Raw genomic sequence first — 18,132 nt, 5'->3', positions numbered from 1 at the left:
GCTCTTTTAAATCCAGGTTAAAGACTCACCTTTTTACAGCTGAACTTAATTTCAGTGATTTTAAAATGTTTATTTTGACATTCCCTTTCTTTGATGACTGGTGTGAAACACTTTAAGTTGAATCCCTTTTCACTTTTTTTTAATCTTATTTTGATGTACAGCACTTTGATCAGCTGTGGTTGTTTTAAAGTGCTTAATCAAATAAAGTTGGATTGGATTGGAATTGCCTTGTAGTTGAGATGTGCAACATAAATAAACTTGCCTTGCCTAAGAGAGACAGAGTATGGAGGGTCATAAATCAATCAAATGAGATGCAGTTGTGTGTACACACTAAGTGATGCACTTATGGACACCTGTCTTAATCTAAAGTGCACTCATTGGGCACAAAAAGAAAAATATTTTGGGCTTTACTCCGGCCGTCCATAATAATGTTGTTGATGATGCACAACTAAAACGTGCAGCTTATTGTCGGCCGAGGAACAATGTATAAAATAACAGCATGAACTTCAGGATTAAATTTTTATTACACTGTTCCCTTTTTATCAAAACAAGTACACATAATTAAATACATACAAGATGATAGCTTATATTACATGCCAAACAGATTATGTTTTCATTATGTTTGATTATTATACAGTGTCAATGGTAAATTTGTATTTATGCTTCAAAATGCAGCAACAGGTTAAGTGAAAAAGCTAATTACAAATATTTTTTTCCATATTGCTTCCAATTCAAAAAGGAGAGATGGACATTTTTATCTCCCTTTATTATTCTGAACTTGATTACTTTGTTATTTCAGTTTTATAAAAGCAGCAAAAACACATTTCATTTCCATAATACAGCTGTAAACCTGGATTATTTCTCCGACTAGAAACGGGATAACAAAACCCATAATCGTTACATTCCTACTAAGAATAATAAATGTGTGATTTTGGACTCCACTGTGACGCGTCACTGGAGGAAAAGTTTCGTTTCGTAAAAAGTCTTCAGTCTCGGAGGATGAGCTCGTTTTTCACACCGCGTCACACGGACACACGGGTGCAGTCAGTCTTCTTCGGGATTGGTTAAAAGCACCCAGAGGAGTCAAACAACTTCACAGCAAAGCAGCGGACTTTAAACTTGAACATGAAAAGGATTCTGCTCGCTATCTGTCACATTAAACGTCTGTACGAGAAAGTTTTGATCCCAGTCGGACCCCGTGTGCGTTCATTTCGGCGCACGCTGCTGTTAAATACAAGCAAACCGTGCGTGACGTAGACACATTCCGTGTACATGGGTAATGTAGTCAATGTAGCAATATCCTTAAGCAAGACGTCTCGCCAAAAAACTACAACAACCACACTTCATGGATTTCCACTTCCTGGACTGTTTAATAACAAGAATCTGCCGGTGGGACACTCACATGCGTCTGACAGCGCTGCTTTAAGGCTCGTTGGAAGGTAGATATAGAAATATAAAGTTTGAAACAAGCTAACAGGAGCTTCAGTTAGCCTAAATGCGTTTTGTGTCGTCCACGTCTCTCTTAATGCAGCTGGGAGAGAGGCGTTCAAGCGGACAAGCTAACAGCAGCTAGCAACACAGAAAACAACAACAGCACATCATAAAGTCAGAGAGATTCTTTTGTTAAAAAATGTGTTTAAAGTCGTTAAAAGTACAAGTTAAAAAAACAGCATTTAACGGTTATTAACGGCTCAGGCGCGTGCCCTGACGTCACTATCCAGAGATGTTTAGAAATTCCTTTTTAACCGTTAAAGGAAAAACACCTGTCTTAATATTGAAGTAACTTTCATAACTTATTAACCACCTATGTTAGACTTTATCTCAGATGAGGTAGTGTACAGAACATCATTAAATAAAGTGGAAGACCTAAATACAGGATGTAACTGTTCAGAAACTGGAGGAATACCTTGTATCAGTTTGTCTGAGTTAAATAACAGACAAGTGTGATTATTACTTTTTCTGAATCAATGAATCAACACATAAAATGGCTCCATACAACATGAACTGTGGAGACAAACATTTCTCATCCTTCTTGGTAGTTTGAGAAATATCCCAAAAGCATCATTTCATGTCACCTGTGAGCTTTTTATTTTAGCTTTACTGTGAAAGTGCACATCATCATCGTCATCATCGTCGTCGTCACTCAATTCATTCCTGATAATGTGTCCCAGATAGTTGACTTTCAGGGCTCGATCAGAGCTCTACGGTTTAGGTTCTAATTCCTGGTAATAGGGACATTGAGAGGATCTTTGTTTTATTCAGGTCTTAATAATATTAAGAAGCCACTTTAATTAAGACGTTTGTGACAGGTATTGTTAAGAAAGATTCCTTCAAATGCTCAAAGCTTGGACGGTGTTCTGTATTTGAAACCAGCAGCTGTTCGTTGATGTCATGTAGGAGATGAAGCTAACGTCTCGTGTGCTTGTCAGTTCCAGGACGAGGCTGAAGGACCATGTCTCCTCCACGGCTCACGGGCGCTCTGCGCTCCTTCTCCAACGTCAGCAGGAGGGAGGACTTCTCTGAACACCTGTGTGATCTGAAGGTGAGGACACTGACTCACTAACAGGAGACTTGTGTTCTCATACAGATAGCAGTATATCACCATCATGCTCCCTTTCACTATGGAATAGAAATGTGTGTGATGTCACACTGGCTCGCCCAATCAGTGAAGGGGATACCCAGCAGTGTGTCATATTTTATTGTGCTGCAGAATTAGTCAGCATTTCAAATAAACACATAAACGTCTGAATTGTTGTGATAGATAAAAGAAAATATATTTTAGAAACAAGCCCAACTTCCTCACTCAGCTCGTGGCTGAAGGCCGGCGTGTAATGACCAGATATTAGTCCATGTTCATTCAGTCAGATCAGAAGTCAGATAGTTGCTAATCTGGGATTAATCATTGCAGGTTTGAACACATTTTGGCAGCGTTAGCCCAGCGGTTAGTGTACAGAGGCTAAAGTCCTCAAGAGCAGACAGCCTGGGTTCAAATCCAACTTCTGTTCCCTCTCTCTCTCTCTCTCTCTCTCTCTCTCTCTCTGTCTCTCTCTCCCTCTCCCCCCATCTCTCTTTCTCGCTCTCCCTCCCTCTCTCCCCCTCTCTCTCTCTCGTTCTCCCCCTCTCTCTCTCTCTGTCCCTCTCTCTCTCTCTGTCCCTCTCTCTCTCTCTCTCTCTCTCTCTCTCTCCCCCCCCCCCCCTCTCTCTCTCTACACGTAGCAGAGCCTCTCAGCTGAGGAGCTTTCACCCACTACACCGTCCCTCAGAGCTCCACCGTTATCAGTCTCAAACTAAAACATGACTGTAGAAATCAGCGGATTAGTTTGAAATTGTGTTTTTGTGTCCATGAAACTCTTTCTGAAGAGAAGGTTTGAACTCTCGTGACCTCTGCTAAGTTTAGTTTCCCCGTCTGGTCTGATTAACACTTTTGGTTCCTGCCAGGTTTCATCTTCAGACACATTTTTGGTTCCTGCCACTTCTTCAGTTTTGGCTAAATTGCAGATTTACAGCCGTGTCAATCGGCCTTTTTAAAAATCCAAATGTACAATCTTTAAACTCTGTCAGCAGTTTGGTTCTCAGATCAGTCTCCTCCTTCGGAGTTTTGAAAATGAAATTTGGAGCTGTCACCTGGCTCACCTCCAGTTAAATCCTCTAAGCAGAAAAAGTGCCTCACCAGGGAAAAGACGTGTGGAGTCGCTCTGAGATTATCACTCGTGTTCAAATGTGTAGTTTTAGCAGGCTGAACCCTCGGACCTGCTCAGATATGAAACCTCACTGTGAGAGAGAGAGAGAGAGAGAGAGAGAGAGAGAGACAGAGAGACAGAGAGACAGAGAGACAGAGACAGAGAGAGAGACAGACAGACAGACAGACAGACAGACAGACAGACAGACAGAGGGAGAGAGGAGTGACATGAGGTAAAGCCTTCATCCATGAGGCGTGCACACTCACAACTAAACGCCACTGGCGGCCCCAACCATCCAAAGTAAGGCCCTTATATGTGTGTGTGCTGAGAGCAGCCGTCCAGAGATGTTTTCAGAGCGCTCCGCCTTTTTTGTGCGCGGTCCGCCTCGAGCGTTCAACTTTTCAGAACGGTGCTGTTGTTGATGTCTCGTCGCTGCGTGTCTGATCGGGAAAGAAACGACCTCAAATATGAGACGAGCAGTAAGAAGTAATAGTGTCCATCACACAGCGGCTGTCGTCGTCATGGTGACGGGATAGACGGCAGTGCTTTTTCGTACCAGAGCTCCTGAGTGCACAGCCTGGACACGACGGGGGGACAAAATGAGCAGCGTTGGACCCGTTCTGTCCTGTTACATCTCTGCGCTTTAAGGGAGCGAACTTACTACTTCCTCTCTCATATGTCGGGAAACTTTCCAAGGATCACTGTTCCTCCCTTTTCCGCCTGTTTTGTGTCTCTTTGCTGAAAACTTCCAGTCAAACAAGTCCCGACAGCTTTTGAACATCTGAGACGTGAATCTGTGCTGAAACAGAGTCGGGCTTTAAAAGTTCTTCGTTAGGCTTCACGCTCACTTTACCCGCCATCAGCGTGGAGCTTCACTTTGATTCATTGATGTTGGACTCACACTGTCACATTTACAGGAATGTTGACATGTCTTTGGAAAATAAAGAAATGAAGATTGACATTTTTGAATTAACTCAGGCATGCAGCAGAAACATTTGATTAAAATGATGTGTTGGAATAATTAAGTGTTTAAGACGTGCAACAGAGCGTAGTCAGAGACGGATACATCTTGATTAATTTACTGTATCACCACATCATCAAGCAGCACACATCCTGTTCAAAATATCTCCAACCTGCAGAGTGATAGGTTGTCACTGAGGGAGCCGTGATTGCTCCAGAAGTCAGTGCTAATGTGTACCTTCTTGAAATCTGATTGTTTGTCTCCCTGCGGCTCATCTAGACCAAGCGACTGAAGAGACGGGAGCTGTTTGCCAAAGAGGGCCTGACGTGGCAGAAGATTGTCCATCTCTGCACCGAGCATCAGGACAGAGCCAAGCAGCAAGCTGTCAGTCAGGAGCTGAAGAGCCTCCTTCAGGCGGCCAAACAGATTGGTAATTAACTCACAGTCCATCTTCATGTTTCTGAATTGTTTTAAAGGGGACATTTTATGAAAAATCCACTTTTACAGAGTTTTTTAAACGTTTGTTTGGGTCACCTGAGTGTCTATTGATCCACAACATTTGAAATAAATCCATCCAGTAGTTTGTTTGTGATTTGCTTAAATCTTATCACACAGAGAAAAATGCTCCGTTTTAAATGTTCTCAGTTTGTGACATCACAAGTTCAATTCAGATAAATAAATCCCCCCCTCCCCCTCCCCTGGTATCTCCTCCCATAGACTCCACCTCCAGACTAGACTAGAGACTAGAGAAAATCCTTCATGGCCAGGTGTCAGTGCAGCGGTCGTTGTGTGAACATGTGCTGAGGTAGCTTCACCTGCTGTTGGCGGTTTCCTCCATGCTCTACGGCCGGCTTGTTCACACATCATTCATTTATTTCTGCTGTTAACGGGCCACTGCTGATTGGGATCCTCGAACCCAGGGGTCTCCAACACGTACCTCGGGAGCTAACAGGAGCTCGCATGTAGGTTGACCGAGTGTGTAAAAAATAAAATAAATAAATAATCAATCTGACAACATTTAAAACTCATATATCTGACTAATAAAAACACGTCTAAAGGAGAAATGTTTTCTTGAATCTTGATGTGAATTTTCAGTACCATAGCTCACTATGTGGCACAATAAGAAGAGTCAAATATTCATGTTGTTTTCTTGGACCTTGATGTGAATATAAGATTATTGATCAGTATTGTCTTAATACAGTTTAACACATGTAAACAGTCGCTGTAGTCAGCTGATGTGTGCTGTGTGATGTGATGCAGGGAGCTCTTAGACACTTCACTCAGATGAAGAGAGGTTGGACAGCCCGGCTCTAATCTAACATGGAGTAGCTTTTGGTTGACACCTTGAAGAAATGATTACGAGTTTGAGGGAGGAGCACATTCAAATTTTACCTGACTACAAAAACGAATCTCCTTCCTTCCCTCTTGTGTTTTTCGTTTTGATAGTTTCCCATCGGGGGACAGACACGGAAACACCCGTCATATTTCTTATTTATTTATACCAGTGAAACTAATGATTACATCGAAGAAGATAAGAAGATGTTGTGACTGTCGGTGCCCCTCCTTGATTCTCTCTCCACTCAGGTTGCTCTCAGGTAAAAAGGGGCGGAGCCACTTATTTTTGGTTTGCGGTCTTTGTTTAGCCTCCAAAACACCACGAATACAGACCGCATGTTTTTATATTAGGATGTTTTACCTTCCTTCTCTTCAACAAATGATCCCTTAGATACGGTTAGGTCTCCCTGTTTGTCCAGCTCACTAAAAATGAGATGATTGGAATAAAGTGGAAGAGTTCAAGGGATATAAACAGATTCATGTTTGTGTTTCTGTTCAACACCCTGGCTAGTGTTGAAGCTCTCCACCGTGAGATTATTCATGTTCATGCTGCTTCTCTTTTTCACATGTCCTGCTATATTTAACGGCTCCATGGACAATGTCAGAGGTTAAAGCAAGAACTCAGAATATACACAATTAAATCTTCTCCATGTGCTCATCTGAGCCAACATCCACAGGTTTATTTAAAGTCCAGGAAAAAGATTTAGAGATAAATGTCTGTGTGCTCAAATGAATCCGAATGTTCTCCGACTAATGAAAAGGCTCCTGATTGACTCCGGAGAGAGAGAAACAGGTGTTGGCTCTAATCCTCCTTTTATGACTTGAGGTGTTAGCTGAACTTCACGAGTCAATTACTGCGCGCTCGCGTGAAAGCTTGTGATCATTTTAATTGAGTTTGCTCTTCTCTCAGTTTGTGGCACTATTTTTCTGTTTCCCATCTCACGTGTCAGTCAAAGAAAAACAGTATTTGTTGGTGCTTTAAGAGACCATTCTGCCCTCGGTTGATGTGACTGATCTAAGTAAGAATAAAAAAACGCTCTGCGGAGGATGAAAGTGGCCGTCCTGCTCGTGTTAGCAGCGTCGAGTCTGATGCTTTTAGACCATTTTAATTGGTGTAAATCCGTTTCATCCCTTTTTTTCTTGCTCTCCTCTAGCACTCCACACATCTTCTCTCCTCTGTCCGGCCATTTTTTTCTCTAATTGGACAATTACTCTGTGCTCCTTTTTGTTTATTGCAGCTCTGGTGGTAAAGAAGGAGTTGTTTGGAATATGATGTGAATGAGGTACGAGGACCTTAAACATTCAGTTAGTCCTTGTTAGTTCAATCAAACGGAAACAGAGACGCGCGTACAGATGAAATGCACACTGAGGTAATACTTCTAAGAGCTAACAAGCTGGCCTTCTTCTCTGAGCGATGATAACAACACAAATGTTCTTAAAAAGATGATAGTTATTATAAAGACCAACTAACTAAGTCGAGTTACATCTCCTTAAGTTTCACGTGCGCTTTGAAACGACATCATCGTCACTACTCACCACCCTTTTTATGACGTCATGGACATTAATCAAGGACCTCCAGTAGAGGGCGCAGTTCAGCACAGACCTCCACTTTCCACACAGAAAGGTGGCTGGCTAAACACTGAAGCTTCATTGTGCACATAGGGCTGGGATCTATGACCTCAAATCAACATCACGATTAATTCATTTAGTTTTTTGCCCTCACAGTTGACTGACACGCGCTCTACTCTAAATATACTCGATGTGTTTTCTGATGAAAGAGAAACTATTTTGTGGTTGCTTGAAATAAAAACGACACATTTGACTTCATTTGAAATCAATAACTTGCTTTTCTGCAGAGTTTTCATTTGACTCCTTTTGGTTCATTGTCGTCTTCCCTAAAGACAAAATGTCCAAATGCAGGAAGTTGCTTCCATGTAGCAGAGTAGACATATCGACGTGTGTCTGCCCTGAAAATAATCAGAATTATTGTCATGGTTAAAGGTTCTGAATGTTGTAATTTCCCAGCCCTATGTGCTCAGTCAAGTGTAGGGAGGAAGCTCTATCCAATGTTTTGAATGTGGATCTTTCTGGCTCCATGCATGAGGTTGTCTCCTCCGTGTGGTCATTAAACGTTCCTCTGCTCGTTGTGAAGAGATGTTGACGTTGCACGTGCTAAGATGTTGTGTTTTGTCTTACAGTGGGGACTGATCAGGGTCAGGAGGTCATAGAAAGTGCTGCTGTCTTTCTGTTTGAGACTTTCCACAACAAAGACCACGTGGGCACGGAGGAGACCAGGGCCATCAAACAGATGTTCGGCCCTTTTCCATCATCTGCCGCCGAGGCCTCCTGTGCCTCTGTGGCTCAGCTGGTCGCTCCGCTCGGAGATTCCCACGTGGAGGACTTCATCCAGACACAAAGCTCCCGTCACAACCCTCAACGAGGCTCCTCCTTTGGACGCAACATCGCCTTCTCGCATGAAGGCTACACGCTGCACCCTCTGGAGGACCTGCCGTACTCTGACATCCACGAGGAGGACATCAGCCTGGACTTTATCAACTTCCTCAACAACCAGCAGAGCGGGAGAAAGACGGATGGTGAAGGAGAGGCGTCCGGCTCAGGGAGAGCTCTGAGCTCCGGGGACGGAGCGATCCTAAGAACAGAGGTGGAGAAATATCTGAACAGTGGCAACATGATTTCCTCGAGTCCAGAGGAGCTGTGCACGTCTCTGTTTGAAATGCTGGCCTCGCACAGGAGCGACGATGAGCTGCAGAATGAGGTTTGGGTCTCTACAAATACACTGATTGTGTTTGAATGGATGTGAAAACGTGATTTGGGTTATCCTCTTTGTGTTGGTTAAACATGAGACTGGTGAACCTTAGAGAGAGGCAGTGGTTAGGATAGGATTCATTTTGAGGTTTTATGATTTACTTCCAATAAAAACAAATTATACTTATTAAAGTGCAAACAATTCAAGTTTACTTCAGTTATTATTTACAGTCAGTCATTGGAGCGTTTACATAAAAGATTTTAGATGCAGCCCGATAAAACCTGATATTAGTTTTCTGGCTGATTTCGGACCGATATCCGATATCAATATCTGATCTGGACACCCTGAAAAATGAGCAGCCCTGCCTGTAATGAGATGGTTGGAAAGGAGTAATGCATCAGTACCTCTGAAAAGAACACCTGGTAAATAAGTGAGAAGGTCACTCTGAACTTGACATGAGGGGTCAACATGTGTGTGACATAGAGCTCAGTTGGTCCTGATAATATCGTTATTGATTCTCTAACCTTGACCTTAAACAACAGGCCTTTTGGTTTGGATCCAGCTGCTTGGCCTTTACCTTCCACAAACGTTGACGTGGAGTTTTTAGCATGGCCCACTTTACCCTTACGTGTCGACTTAAAAACTTTTCCTGGGTCGTAGCATCTCGGGGTGTTATCTGGTTACCCACCCAGTGTGAAACATATTCATGATCAAGACGCTTTGACTTACACTTTCAAAGTTGAAAGCGAATCGACCAGCGTGTGTTGAAGGTCACAGCCTTCCTTCAGAACCACATCATCTGCAAAAAGCAGAAAGGCAGTTCTGAAGACTCTGAACAGAGCACTCTCTTTCCCCCCAGCTGACTCAGCGTTTCATTCAGCTGTAAAGGTCTCCCTCCAGCCTCTCCCCATGCCTCTGCTTTGCTTTCCAATGCCAGCGTCCAAAGTCCCTCTGGCCCTGTTGGAGGTGTCCTTCTCTGCAGCATTTTGGGCTCTGGACCGGGTCGTCTGGACCGGGTCGTCTGGACCGGGTCGTCACCTCTCCATTCATGCAGGCTTTCATGTTGGCCAGCGGTGAAAGAGTATTAAAAAAGATGAGCCAGAATAGATGTTTGTTTGGGTAGCATGTAGCCTGGATGTAAACACACAGATGAGTCGAGCCGCACAGAGCTGAGCTGCCTGCTCCGGAGCTCATGTCCTGTTGCTGTTGTCGCCTGGATGTAACCCCACATCCATCTTAGAGCTGAAAGTTATCACCAACCCAACAGCTCCACTCTGCTCCCCATCCAGACCCATGTCCTCTTTTTATGTCCCTGCGTGTGACTTTAAAGTCTGACGAGTATCGAAGGTCACACAGACGGAGACTGCAGCATGACTGACTTGTTTACACGGAGAAGATCATTCATGATCAAACACGTCCTCTGGACCTGGACTGGAACAGGTCTGCTGTAAGACTGTCCGGAATCACACCTCGTCACATTTTTATGTTCCTCGTTCCTCCATCTGTAAAATGACGCTCGTCTGCGTCTGCGTGTCAGAGGAGCACACGGAGAACATGTCCGAGTTATTCCAGTCAGATATATAAAGCTCTGGGTTTCTGTCAGCATAGTGTACCCTCGTGCTCGTGCCATACTACTACACCTAAGTCTCATTAATGGTGTTATAAAGTGTAACCAGCAGTTTGGTGAGCGTGTTTCTAATCTGAGCCACCTTGAATCACTTTGTTTTAAAGTACAGTTGGTAATATGGCTGCTGTGAAACGGAGGTGTACTTTTAGCAGCTCCACGTTTGAACAGCATTCAGCTGTGAGAGCTCAGCTGTTCAGATCCTCCTCCACGCCGCGAGTGAGGAAAACAGAACAAATATCAGGATCATGGAGGTCGCTGGAGTCCTCTGCAACGTCTCACAGCACATTTACTTATATATGAGGAGAGTGCTCCATCATTCGCTGCCCCATCATCTTCACCCACTTCCATTCTCCGCCTCTCTCTCTCACTCTGTCCGCCCCTCTCTCTCCTTTTACAGAAGCTGAACTGTACATCTTCAGCTGCTCTCTGTTGGTTGCCCATGTTTCTCACGTCGCTGGCATTTGGAAGCAAACTGTGTGTGTGTGTATCTCTGAGAGAAAAGAGTGTGTGCGCCTGCAGACTCTCCATGCGTCTCCCTCGCTGTGACTCCAAAGTCAGCGGTAAAGTTCAGAGGCTCTGCACTCAGTGCCATTAAAGCTGACAATGGAGAGAACCTGCTTCTTATTATTCTCCTTGCTGGTCTTCCACTGCTGACATTTTATTGAAGGAGCTGAGGAGGAGGGCCAGCTTGGGGCTTTATATATATATATATATATATATATAAAGACACAGTACACATACATGTGCACAGAACACAGAGCAGTTTGAAGACCTGCATGGAACGGAGGTGTAGCATATGATTATGCTGTCTGGAAACTTATATATATATGAATACACACACCCAGGCCCGCCCCTCACTAAACGCAGAACACGCGCTGTGCGTGGGGCCCCGCGATCCATGGGGGGGCCCCATTTCGCAAGTGAATATAATTTCCCTCGGGATCAATAAAGTATCATCATTCTCTGCAAATGCGCAAAGGATGCGCGTGCATGTTGCCGAGAGGTGTGCGTAGAGCACCGCCACCAAGTCAGCCCGAAGTAAGAGAGAGAGAGAGAGAAAAAAAAGAGACGCAGTGATTGAAAGCCCATCTGACCAATCAGCGGTCAGATGGGCCGGCCGGCAGTTGTTTGCATGTAGAGAGAAGAGAGAGATGGCTTTCAAACGTCAATACGATTCGGGAGCGAGCAAAAGAAAGAAAAAGTCCAAACAGGAAGAGGCTCGTGCTTCACTTGAAGGTGGGTATGTTGTTGAGATAAGAAAGAAAAAACTTAGTGGCATATAAACATAAACTGCTGGCATGTCTGCTCGTGCTCATCATGAGACAGAACAGATGATAACTGTGTTGAGATGTGGACTGGAGGTTACATTTTCAAGCGGCCCTGATGACCATTTATTAAATGTCTTGTTAACTGAATATTTTCAGCTTTATTGAAAAAAAGGAGTTTTTAATTGACCAGTTGGTGGTCATATGTTGGCTCAGGTTTATAGCCTATCAATCTATGCTTTTATTATTCCACTGTTGATAGAGGCTGCTCATTTGATTTGTTAGTAATTGTAATTTTTTATTATTATGTTATTGGAAGGGGGGCCCCAAAATAAAATCCAGCTGAGGGCCCCCACTTGGCCCTGCACACACCTACACATACATACATACATGTATATCTACATACATGAGGGTCAAAATATGTTTTGTAAATGTGAACATTGTTTTCATTATTGACGCACTTCACATTGACGTTTTCTTTCAGTCTGTCTTTTAAGAGTTTCTGGCCGTGCTCATCGTGACATTTCATCAGTGTGGCGATCTGACTGCTGAAGATCAAAATGAGTGTTTGTGTTACATCCGTGGATGGAGAGCTGCAGCCTTGCCCTGCCATGACTCAGTCCAAATAAGTCTTTAATTCTTCCGTTTACTGGCTGAAAAATGGAGCAGGCAAGGCCGAGTGTGTAATCACAGATAAAGCAGGAGGACACTGGTGTTTACTCTCCTGACCTGTGGCCTTGCACATGCGGGTGCATTACACAATTAAAAGTGGACTGGCCTGGCCTGCGGGATGGTGGACTGTGCTGAATACATCTGAAGGTGAAACTCTGCCTCTCAGTCCCGGAGGAGCCCGCGCCTAATCAGTCAGCTCCAAGGACGCCATTCATGAGAGTTCATAAAAAAAGAAAAGCCACTTTGAGCACAAGAAACTCTCCCTGGCACCACCGCCACCGCCGCCGCCGCACAGCGCAGCGACTGTAATAAAACCCAGACAGGCACAGGGGCCGATAGAAATTTAGAAGAGATATAAAAGAGAGCAGCGAGAGAAACAAAGATAACCTCAATAAAGAGCACGGCTGACCTGACATCAAAGTGCGTCTGTTGTTTTAGCTCCCCGCTGTGCTGACTATCGCCTTCCCAGGGGAGCACAGACTGAAAGAGCACGCCGCCATACCTCCATCCCGAACGGAGCGGGGGAGAAAATACAGCATTGTGTTTTTTTCCAGCTTCAATTTACAAACCCGCCGCCTTCAGGTCCGCTGTTTTCCAATTTACAAAGCACAAACTTTATCATCCGTGCGACTCCAGTCTCACAGTCATATTGATGACTGTCTGCGTGTGCAGCGCTGTCTACACTTCCTCTTAATTGTGTGCTGCTGCTGCTGCTGTGCACCGGGTGTCTTCTTGTTGTTGTTGTTTTTGTTGTTGTTTTCCTGTCACTCGCTAAGTGCCAGGTGGCGATGTTTGGGAGGCTAAGCGGCGAAGCATATTCTGTACCAGGCGGATGGTAATTACCAGGTGCTCAGCCTTGGCAGAAGCAGCATGTTTGGGGGTGTTGGTGAGCCATAGGATGTGTATACGTGTGTGTGTGTGTGTGTGTGTGTGGTTCTGTCATGTGGGCTTGATTTTTCATCTCTCCTCTCTCTCTCTCTCTCTCTCTCCCCTCCAGCTGTTTGAGCTGCTCGGCCCCGAGGGCTTCGAGATGATCTCCACTCTCCTCCAGTGCAGGGCCGCCATCGTCGACTCGCTCCTCGCCCTCCCACCTGACAGGGCAGGCTACCCACCAGGTGAGAGTGCCCCATGGCAACCAGGTCATCTCCATGGTAACACAGACTCGGCTAAGACCGAGCTTGCAGACCGTTCATGAATACTTCATGTGGCTTAATCTCTTTGAAACAGGCCCTGCTCGTTCTGTTCTGCAGAAACACAACGAGGGAATAATTACGGACGTTTCATTCAGCCTCATATTACCTTTTATGGTCGTGCATTTCTGTCCTTGGGTTGAATTTTCTAGAACCAAGGGTTCATCACAATGCCTTATTATATGGCTTGTTTAGACGACACTGGGATAGCAAAGTTTCATAGGGATGGACTCAAAGGTGTCCAGGTTCACATCTGGATGTAGAGACAGATTTATTTAAATCAGAGACTCGACTCCACTCGAGTTCACACGAAGGAGAAAGCAGCATTATGCACAAGAGGCGGTCTGACTTGTCCTCGGCTCGAACATGTTGATTTGATTTGTTGCGCTGAATCAGTGTTTGAAGTGGAAGGATCCTTGTTGCTCCTCCTCTCATGATGTGTGTGGTCTGATGGCCTCTGTACTGCTCTTACCTTGAACATGTGTGTGTGTTTACGACGAGCTGATGTCGGATGTTGTGACTTGTTGTTTGTGTTGATGTGTTGCCGTGGTTTCTTTGGGCTTGATGGCTACATGTGTTTTCTACACACACTCAAAGGTGATTAAAGATCCACCTCACTCTTCATGTCCAAAGGAATGCAGAAGACCTGACACACGCTGCGTTTCTGTCCCTGCTTTATGCCTCTCGTGAATAAGAGCAATAATAGAGTATCATGCCTTGCTAATGGAGCACGCGGCTGACACCAGGAAGCTGTTGCTAACGCCTAAATAGACTCTTGTGAGTAAAATGGCTTACACTGGTTCTTGCTGTAGTTATCTGGCTCTCCCTGCAGCTTAACGCTGACTTCATTGATTTTGCATGAGATAGTATTTCAGGAGGTTTGATAGTGAGCAGACCTTCCTCTTGATGTACAATCTCTACATGCCTGTAACAACAGATGCCGTCCTCCGTCCTGAGCCAGCGTTGTCTTGTTTCCTTTGTCCTAACCTCGCACACTTGCTCCTCTGCTTTGAGCGATATTGGAGGAGAGATAAGGACGGATCATTCCTCATTGCCAGAGCTGCCTCCTCTGATCCATATGCAAGGTAGACATCAAAGAGTGGCTGAAGATAAGACGAGAGAGCTGCTGCTCTATTTCATCCTCGACACTTGTTGGACTAATGTAAAAAATCTGCGCTCCTAAAGATAGATTTTAATTCTAGGATGGAAATGAGCTCATTAATTTAGGCTTGTTACCCTGTTCGTCCAATTAGCTGCTTAAATCATTGATGGAGTTCACGTTTTCTTATGCCTCAACAAAAGAGTCCAGAGGGTGAAGTTATTCATGTTGTGGATACGAGAAATGAAATCACTTTATTTTGGTTTAGTTTAAACAGCACAAACTCTGCTGACAGGTTTCAGGTTTCTGTATCGTGAGCAGGAGAACAGAAGTACCTTAAAGCTGGCCACACACACCAGAGGATTAAACATGAGAGAGCACACACACAATGTCAGATTTACCTGTTTTGTTTTTTGATCTTGTAATCCTCTGAACACTCAGCAGACGACTCGGCCAGACCGGGAGACCACACGCCTGCGATTTGTCCCAACCATTACACAGACAGACGCTCGTTCAGGATCCCGCGTGATCCCAGTTTTCTGTGGGAGGCAGTGTGAGCAGGAGCGTGAAAATGTCAGACATGTTTGATATTTACAGCTCCAGATCAGAGAGGCTCTGACTCCACGGGGCGATGCCACGCACCTGAAGATTATTGGGACTAAAGAATCTGATAAGAAAAGCTTTAAATCAGGCCACGCCCCCTCGAGCGCTGTGGAGCAATCAGACCTGAGAGAGTCCAGGGTCTGAGACCTGAGAGAGTCCAGGGTCTGAGACCTGAGAGAGTCCAGGGTCTGCCCAGGTTTAAGTGATCTTTCTAAACGCATGTAGATACAGCATGCATATGTGGTTAATAATAATGGCGCTGAGTCTTCATCATATATGTGAAGATGATGCTGAAGGAGCTGGGTCCCTGTTTGGACGTCAGTCTCCTCAGACTGCTTTGGCCCTTCACTTCCAGGCTTCCTTGTTGTGGGGGAGCAGGTGTGGGTGTGTCTCCTCTGAAGCTGTCCCAGTCAAACACCCTCTCCTCTGTCTCGCTGGTGTTGAGCTGAACATGAGCATCTTCTATATTTCATGAAGATTTAAGGACGATACAGGAAAATTCTCCCAAGTGTGTCGCCGTGTTCAGAGAGGAAATGTGTGATCTGTTAAGAGTCTGAGAAGGTGCTAAACGCTCTGTAAAGGGAAGAATCACTGCTGGACTCCAGTTTAAACAGACTGATGGATCTAAAGAGAGTGAATATTTATCACCTTCAACTTTTCAATCTTAGACGATGAATAACAGTTTGGGTTTCTCCCATTTGTTGCTAAATGCAGAAGATCTGGGATTATGTTTGACAAAAATCCTCTGACCTGGCAGGATCAGGATTTGGACCTGCGTGTCTTTATTTGGACCGGATCGTGGATAGAGTGGGAAATCAGGGAGAGACACATGCAGAACTCTTGAACCCGGGACGCCCGGCTTGGGGGACTCTCGCCTCAGTACGTGCGCCCTAACACTGCGTCCAGACCATCTGCACCCCGGGTCCCAGCTTCACATGTGGTGCTCATTAAAGGAGGTGCAGGCTCAGCTTTCAGCAGCTTGTGTTGGAGTGAGGTGACCACCTTTAAAAATGGAACAACATAAAGTATCAATAACATAAATACAAGTGCAGTAAAGGTTTATTTCTCTCTGTAAACTAAAGTTATGGATCCAGTCATGCTGCTGATGCTTTTCTGTTTGTGAACAACTTGTGATCAGCGTTAACATTTTCCCTTTCCAGACAGCTTTTCAGATTAGTGTTGCCGTGACGACTGAGGGTTAAAAAAAAAAAAAAAAAAAAGGCTGATTAAATTTTCCACTATTTGCATGCCATCAGGAAGACTGGGATTTAGCGGGGATGCCTGTCTCTCACTGATTAGCTTTTCACATTTTCCGTTCGCAGCTCGGCACTCGCATGTTTATCAAAGACCGGGTTCTCTCGGAGGCTCGTCGACAACACGTCCACACATCTGGAAAGTTTTTAACTGTGGCGAAAAGACGGGAGAGATTTGAAGGAAACGTGTTTATGAAACTTTACCTGCAGCTTCCTTTCCTCGCTCTTACACTGAAAAGCCAGCTGCAGCTTGACTTCCTGCCTGAGTGTGAATCTCCATCTGATGGAAACAGAGTAGAGTTTACCTGTAAGTCATCAGCAGCTTCAGTCCCTGCAGACGGAGCGACGGCCCCGCCCCAAAAGCGTCAGAACAAAGCGTGAGGCGTTGTCCCTGCTCCTTGTACAGCGTCTCAGGAGATAAATGTGACAGGAGGTCACACTGAGCGCTGATGTCCCTCCGTGGGGCCGCAGCTGCAAACTTTTCTCTGTTGACTTTTTGTTGTTTAAGTTTGGCAGCTCCACTGTAACACCTCTGCTGTGTGTTTACCGCACCAGAGGAGGGAGAGTCATTGTCTCTTAATCAGCGAGGTGGGGGAACCGGAGGTGAAGCCCGGTGGGACGTTGACAGCTCTGACCCGGGAGAGAGAGCCTCCCATGGAGTGTTTGTGTGTGCAAATGACTCTCACTGGGTCATTAAGCATATTTCTTTTTCTCTCTCTGTGTGTGTGTGTGTGTGTGTGTGTGTGTGTGTGTGTGTGTGTGTGTGTGTGTGTGTGTGTGTGTGTGTGTGTGTGTGTGTGTGTGTGTGTGTGTGTGTGTGTGTGTGTGTGTGTGTGTGTGTGCGCGCCGACTTGATGAATAAAAGTTCTGTTACGACTTTACGAGAATGTGACGATGCAAATGTTCTTTAAAAAGATATTTTAGATATATAGATGATTGATAGACAGATTGATAGATAGATAGATAGATAGATAGATAGATAGATAGATAGATAGATAGATAGATAGATAGATAGATAGACAGATTGATAGATAGATAGATAGATAGATAGATAGATAGATAGATAGATAGATAGATAGATAGATAGATAGATAGATAGATAGATAGATAGATTGATAGACAGATTGATAGATAGATAGATAGATAGATAGATAGATAGATAGATAGATAGATAGATAGATAGATAGATAGATAGATAGATAGATTGATAGACAGATTGATAGACAGATTGATAGACAGATTGATAGATAGATAGATAGATAGATAGATTGATAGACAGATTGATAGACAGATTGATAGATAGATAGATAGATAGATAGATAGATAGATAGATAGATAGATAGATAGATAGATAGATAGATTGATAGACAGATTGATAGATAGATAGATAGATTGATTGATTGATTGATTGATTGATTGATTGATTGATTGATTGATTGATTGATAGATAGATAGATAGATAGATAGATAGATAGATAGATAGATAGATAGATAGATAGACAGAAAGATACTTTATTGATCCCGAGGGAAATTCAAGTTTCCTTTCTGGGTTTCATTTCTGTTTGCAAACGTGGGTCAGAGCTTGAAGGTGTCACATGTCATTACAGTGGGGCGGCTGTGGCTCAGTGGTTACAGTCAGTTGTCTCTCAAACAGAAGGTTGAGGGTTTGATTCTCTCTCC

The 18,132-nt window shown here is 44.3% G+C and overlaps 1 protein-coding gene across 2 annotated transcripts in view; it reads left to right on the top strand.

The window, feature by feature from the left end:
- The first annotated feature begins 1,261 nt into the window (after positions 1 to 1,261).
- ascc3 (activating signal cointegrator 1 complex subunit 3) overlaps positions 1,262 to 18,132 on the top strand; it is an 82,331-nt gene continuing 65,460 nt past the window's right edge. The window contains exons 1-5 of one of the 2 annotated variants that reach the window (XM_079343479.1): positions 1,262 to 1,439; positions 2,430 to 2,542; positions 4,921 to 5,071; positions 8,175 to 8,752; positions 13,305 to 13,422. In XM_079343479.1, the coding sequence (XP_079199605.1) occupies positions 2,453 to 2,542; positions 4,921 to 5,071; positions 8,175 to 8,752; positions 13,305 to 13,422 (937 nt within the window). In that variant the 5' untranslated portion in view covers positions 1,262 to 1,439; positions 2,430 to 2,452. Of the gene's footprint in view, positions 1,440 to 1,465; positions 1,606 to 2,429; positions 2,543 to 4,920; positions 5,072 to 8,174; positions 8,753 to 13,304; positions 13,423 to 18,132 lie in introns of those variants that run through there. The other variant, XM_079343480.1, reaches the window with a different exon arrangement.

The sequence above is a fragment of the Symphodus melops genome, assembly GCF_947650265.1.
Source record: "Symphodus melops genome assembly, chromosome: 5".
Lineage (NCBI taxonomy): Eukaryota > Metazoa > Chordata > Actinopteri > Labriformes > Labridae > Symphodus > Symphodus melops.
This window is presented reverse-complemented; position numbering and strand designations above follow the sequence as displayed.